Here is a 6,618-nt window from a genome sequence, read left to right as displayed (position 1 = left end):
AAACAATCAGTGGGCAGAAGTGGGTCCTGACATATCAAAAATCACTCTAAAAGTAAGTGGATTGAATTAATAATCAAAAGACACAGAATGGCTAGATGGATAAGAAAAACAGGACCCAAATAAATTCTGCCCACAAGAGACACCCTTCAGTTCTAAAGACATACATAGACTCAAAGTGAAGTATAGTAAGTCCCCTACATACACATGAGTTCCGTTCTGAGAGTGCGTTCATAAGTCCAATTTGTTCATAAGTCCAACAAAGTTAGCCTACGTACCTAACTAACACAATCAGCTATATAGTACTGTATTGTAATAGGTTTATAATACTTTTCACACAAATAATACATAAAAAACAAACACAAAAAATAAAGAAAACATTTTTAATCTTACAGTACAGTACCTTGAAAAGTACAGTAGTACAGCACAACAGCTGGCATACAGGGACTGGCATCGAGTGAACAGGCCAGAATAGTTACTGACTGGAGGAGGGAGAGGAGTTGGGAGATGGTAGAACTGAAGGATTGTCAGCAACAGGAGATGGAGGGCAAGCTGCAATTTCACTCATGCCTGACATTGATGGCACAGGTTCTGGTTCCTTGCTGGATTCAACTCTATCTACCCTCTTGAAAAAATGATCCAGTGATGTCTGGGTAGTAACTCTTTTTCTCTTATCATGGATGACACAGTAGCAGTGGATTGTATTATGAACAGTTGCTGCAACCTTCGTGTACCATTCTATATTTGGGTCTTGTGCTTGAGAAACTAACAGTGCCTCCTCAAATAAAGAAGATCCCCTTGTCATTTCCTGCGTCGTGAATCTCTTTGGATCTTCAGTTACTTCTTCTTGTCCCTATTCATCCTTTCTCTTGGGCCTCCAATTACATCAGGTCTTCAGTAGTAAGCTCCTCATGCTGCACAACAAGGAGTTCAATGAAGTTGTCCTCTTGCACATCCATCTCCAGCTTCTCACTGAAGGTCACTAAATTGATGAAAACCTCTTTGGACTCCGCATCCACCATCTCAAGTCCATGAGAATCATGAACAAACTGAGGGCAAAGATTCTTCCAAACTCCATTCATGGTGACAGCCATAAACTTACTCCAAGCAAAGTCAATGTTTTTATGGCCTTGTAGATGTTATAGTCCTTCCAAAATTGTGACAAAGTTGTTCCTGATTCGTCACTCGCCTTTACTGCCTGAGGAAAAGTGTGACATAAGTGATATTTCTTGAAAGTCGCTATAACTCCCTGGTCCATAGGTTGGATAAGCGATGAAGTATTCGGTGGCAGATGCACTATGATGTTGGGATAAAAGTCGCCCATGAATGGGGGGTGGCACAGAGCAATGCCGAGCAGCAAAATAATTTTGAATGGGACATTCTTCTCCAAGCAATATTTCTCTACCTCCAGAATAAAGTGGTGGAAAAACCAGTCCTGGAAAATGGCCTGTGTAACCCAGACCTTGGGGTTACTCTTCCACACGACAGGAAGAGAGTCCTTGACTATGTTTTCAAGGGCTCTTGGGTTTTCTGAATGATTAACTAAGAGAGGCTTTAGCTTTATATCACCGGAAGCATTGCCACAAAACAACAGATTTAGCCTATCCTTTGCTGCTTTATAGCCTGACAAAACCTTTTTCTCCTTCCTGATGTAACTTTGGTGTGGCATCCTCTTCCAGTACAGTCCTGTCTCATCCACATTAAAAACCTGCTTGGGTAAATATATGCCTTCATCAATAACTTCTTGAAGCATTTTAGGAAATTCCTGGGCAGCTACCATATCTGCACTCACTGCCTCGCCACTTACTTTTACATTGTGAAGGTTGGCTCTAGCCTTGAACCAATGAAACCAGCCATGGCTGGCATTAAAAGATGTGCCTTCTGATTCTTCACTGTGTTTATTCTTCAAGTCTTCATAAATCCTTTTAGCTTTCTCTTGAATCAGCATTAAGCTGAGCGAGACTCGATGCTGATGCTGATCCTGCATCCACACTCTGAAAAGTTTCTCCATTTCCTCCATCACTTTTATACACTTCATCAATATTATTGTCAACATCATTGGCACAGCAGACTTCACATGTTCCATGATCTTGTCCTTGTTCTTTAGAATCGTGCCGATGGTTGAATGATTCATGTTATAAAAACAAGCGACATCTACTGTCTTTTTGCCTTGCTCCACTCTCTCAATTATTTTCACTTTTGTTTCCACCATTATCGTTTGGTGCACCTTAGCAGTATCAGCTACATCACTGCTGCTTTTACACTTGCTTCCAGACATCCTGGGCTTGAAATAAAGATACTGTACTACTATACTCTATACATTACTGTACAGTAAAGTACACAAAAGCACAACCAGTTGTAGAGAATACACACATGTGACAGTGTATGCCAGACACGTTAACTAACACGTGATATGACATGCAAAGGCATGTATGCATCTTTGAAAGTTCACAACTTGAAGGTTCATACATAGGGGACTTACTGTAATAAAAGGATATATTCCATGGAAGTGTAAACAAAAATAAAATGTAGATACTCATATCAAACAAAATGGACTTTAAGCCGAAAATGGTAACAATAGACAAGGTAATTATATAATGATAAAGGGACAATATATCAAGATGACATAACAATCATAAATATACATGCACCCAACATCAGAACACCTAATTATGTTAAACAAACACTAACAGACCTAAAGGGAGAAATAGACAGCAATACAATAATACTAGGGGACTTCATAACCCAGTAGCAACAACTGATAGATCCTCCACTCAGAAAATCTTCAAAGAAATGGTGGAATTGAACCATAAATTTAGACAAAATGGACTTAGACCTATGTAGACTATTCCATAAAACAGCATCAAAATACGCACTCTTCTCAAGTGCACATGGAACAGTTTCCAGGATCAGTCATGTGATAGGACACAAAACAAGTCTTAGGAAATTTAAGAAGAAGGAACTCATACGAACAATCCTTTCTGACCACAATGATATAAAACTAGAAATCAACAGGAGGAAATGTGGAAAATCTACACATATGTGAAAACTAAATGACACTTCTGTAGAACCAATGCGTCAGAAAAGAAATCAAAAGGGAAATATAAAAGTATCCTAATTCTGCCCATGGGCCACTGCCAGGTGCATGGGAGGGGCAGGGCACAGCCTGCAGGCTCAGGAACCTTCCTTACCCCAGTCCTGGATAAAGCAACCTCCTGCTTGCCAGGAAGCTGGAATGGCAGGGACCTGGCCTGTGAATTACCTCTGGCAGCTCAGCACCACAGCAGGAGCCCAAGGGGTGGGCTTGCCTTGCTGGGCCAAAAATGGGCCCTGCAGCCAGGGCTGTGTGCATGTGTACTGAGTGGTGCCCTTGCCTGCTCTGAAGTGGAGAGCGAATTGTAGGCTGTGGCTTCCAGGGAGGATGGGACCCAGGTTTCTTAGGGTGACTGTGCTTCTAGGAAGTGTTGGGAAACCTGGAAAGTTGCATGAGTCACTGTTGCTTTTGAACTAGAAATGCTTTACTTGGCGTTAGATGGAACAGGGAGAAGAATGAGTACCTCACAGGACCAGAGAGGCTGCTCCAGTAATAGAGAACCCCTTTTGAGGTGTTGTGATGTACAGAGGGACTTGGAGCTTGCTATTGGTGGAGTTCTCTGGGCTGAACAGCAAATTAAAGATAACTTGTGAGAGGTCAAAGCCCAGATTCACAGTTGCATAAGTCATCACCTGGAATGCCTTCAAAGCTGTGAGGTGTGGGTGTATGAAAAGATAGATCTCATCTATCAGCTTAAAGAGAAGGCACTTCAGCAGCAGGCCCAGCAGCTCAACTCGTTACTGGGACAGTTCAGTTGTCTTATTCATCAACTGGATTGCACCCAAAACAAAGATCTAGCCAATCCAGTCTCCGTGTGCCTGGACAGACTGGGAAGTTTGACCCTCAAACTTAAAGATTCCACTGTCCTACTCTTTGAAGCCAACATAACTGCCCTGCGCCAGGCTATCACCATATTTGGGTCTCTCAAGACCATTGAAATTCCTGAACACTTTATGGCTTATGTTAGTTCATTAAATATTCGGTCTTTCCTGGAGAAAAGAGCCTATATACCATTGTCAGAGCAGAACTCAGCATCCAGCACCACAGCTGTCATTATCAGCGAATGGTTCCTTGGTAGCAAACCTGCCAATTGTCACCAGGCTTCTTACATACCCAGCACCAATCTCCAGGACTGGATCGCCCAAAAAGCAGACCTTGGAGAATAGTCAGACTTCTGCCAGAGACTGCAATTTCTTCAATAATGTCTGGGGCAACCTAAAGGGCTTGGAAAACTGTCTCCACAAGAGTCAGCAACAAGAAGTTTATGAAAAACCAAGTTACCAAAAGTGTAACAGCTATTCTACTACCAGTTCTTACTCCATTGAAATTGAAAAGGTTGGAGATCTAGGGCTTCTTGATCAAGATGAGATGGACCTTTCTGATTGGCTGGTGACTCCCCAGGAATCCCATAAGCTTGAGAAGTCTGAGAATGGCAGATGTGAAACCAGTGAGAAGTTTAAGCTCTTGTTCCAGGTGTTACCAGGAGTCCTATAGTGTGTATGATTGGCTTGCCAAGCCTGATTCCTGTACCAATTGCCCAAAGGTGTGAAGACTGAAAATCTGGTCAGTCTGAAGTGCCTGAATAACCACTTGAAGTCCAATAAACTCATGTCCGCTCCCAGTGTGATTACTGAGGATTGGCTTGTTCAGAACCATCAAGACCCATATAAAGTAGAGGAGGTCTGCAAAGCCAATGAGCCCTGTATAAGCTTTGCAGAGTGCATGTGTGATGAAACTTGTGAGAAGGAAGCTCTGTGTAAATGGGTTCTGAAGAAAGAAGGAAAGGATAAAAATGGTATGCCTGTGGAACCAAAACCTGAACCTGAGAAACATAAAGATTCCCTGAATATGTGGCCCTGTCCATTCAGAAAAGAGGCAACAGAACAAGCTAAGGCACCAAAGGCAATGGCTTCTTCTAGAATTGCTTATTCCTTCTAAGTCATAAACAACAGTCCCTTGTCAGAGTGGCTCATTACTCCCTCATGCAAAGAGGGATGTCCCAAGGAAGTGCCTCTTACCAAGGACAGAGCTTGCAAACAAAAGCTTACAAGCCTCTCGGCCACTTCCTGGTTTCGCTTTAACACAGCTGACTGGGTCTTGCCAGGAAGGAAGACAGGAAATTTTAGCCAGTTATCCTCAGGAGAAAACAAGTGGCTACTTCGAAAGAAGGCCAAGGAAGTGTTACTTAATTGGCCCCTACAGGAGGAACACAACTTTCCCCCAGCCCTTTACAGCGCCCCCCCCAGCAGTTCGTGATCTCTTTGCCTGTTTGCAGTTTAAAGTTGATTTTTAAAAAAGGTTGTATCGGACTCCTTTACAGATGTGAAAAAATGGAGTACTAGAGTCAAGCAAATTTTCTGCAGATTATCACAAATCCATGAGCTGAGTGACTGTGGCTTGCTAAATCATTGTGTTTCTGGGTCTGATGTAGTTCCTTTCCTGCCTAATTTTGAACTAATGAAGATAAATAATGTCATCAAATTATGAGTTACTGTGTAAAAGAAAAAGGCTGTTTGTTGATGCTGATGTGATTCAGTTTCTTCTTATAGCAGCATTAATTCACCCCTACACTAGAAACACAGCATCTTAGTGGCTAGGTCTTCTTCATAAGCCTCCATGGCTCCTTAGATGAGGTTGTTATTAGAAGTACATTAAAAAACTGAAGTTTTAAAACTGAAATAGTTCTATAATTAAGGTGTGTTTTGTATTCTAAAGCTAGTAAACTTACCTAACTTTTTTTTTTTTTTTTTTATGCGTTACGCGGGCCTCTCACTGTCGTGGCCTCTCCCGTTGCGGAGGACAGGCTCCGGACGCGCAGGCTCAGCGGCCATGGCTCACGGGCCCAGCCGCTCCGCGGCACGTGGGATCTTCCCAGACCGGGGCATGAACCCGTGTCCCCTGCATCGGCAGGCGGACTCTCAACCACTGCGCCACCAGGGAAGCCCCTTACCTAACTTTTTGATTGTGCTTCTTTGGATGCTTCCCTTGCTGTGGGTTTTCTTCCATTACTGGTGAATTCTTCTGCTTCATTAATATACAATATATTGCACACAAATAATTAACCTTGCCAATATAGTGTTTTTTTTCTTACCAAAATATGTATTAACAATCCTGGCAAATTTTGACATTAATTACAAAACATTTTAGCTTACATGCCAGGTTCAATGTTATTTTTCTTCTTTTGAAAGACACTCAGTTACTGCAAGTTTTGTCTTTATTCCCTTCTCTAAACGTTACTATTAAAGTATCTAGACAGCTCTTTCAGAAGGGTTCAATATTACTTGCAGTCTATATTCAGGGTAGTCCTAGTCTCTTTCAAAATATTCTGAAAAACTACAGGCAGAAGAGTCCCAGTGCTGAATAATCAAAAAGCAAAAGGCAAGACATGTTGGAAAGGTAGTACTTGAGCTATTCACTATCCTAAGTGTTATTGGTGCATCCTGTGTAAATGGAAGATGAATTTGACACCTAAGCATAAATTAAATGTCCTCTCACTGCAAGCATAGCATACTTATACCTCTAAAAGT

General features: G+C 42.0%; 1 protein-coding gene and 1 pseudogene across 1 annotated transcript; one reads left to right on the top strand and one right to left on the bottom strand.

The window, feature by feature from the left end:
• Positions 1–1,075: 1,075 nt before the first annotated feature.
• On the bottom strand, positions 1,076–2,275 carry LOC136142122 (tigger transposable element-derived protein 1-like). Its single transcript, XM_065900172.1, has one exon. It carries the CDS (start codon positions 2,273–2,275, stop codon positions 1,076–1,078), a length of 1,200 nt encoding a protein of 399 aa, XP_065756244.1.
• A 1,271-nt stretch (positions 2,276–3,546) lies between these two features.
• LOC136142922 (nuclear receptor coactivator 4 pseudogene) lies at positions 3,547–5,417 on the top strand (annotated as a pseudogene).
• The last annotated feature ends 1,201 nt before the right edge of the window (positions 5,418–6,618 follow it).

This window comes from Phocoena phocoena, chromosome X (genome assembly GCF_963924675.1).
Source record: "Phocoena phocoena chromosome X, mPhoPho1.1, whole genome shotgun sequence".
Classification (NCBI taxonomy): Eukaryota; Metazoa; Chordata; class Mammalia; order Artiodactyla; family Phocoenidae; genus Phocoena; species Phocoena phocoena.
Note: the sequence above shows the minus strand (reverse complement) of the source record. Positions and strands in the feature narration are given on the sequence as shown.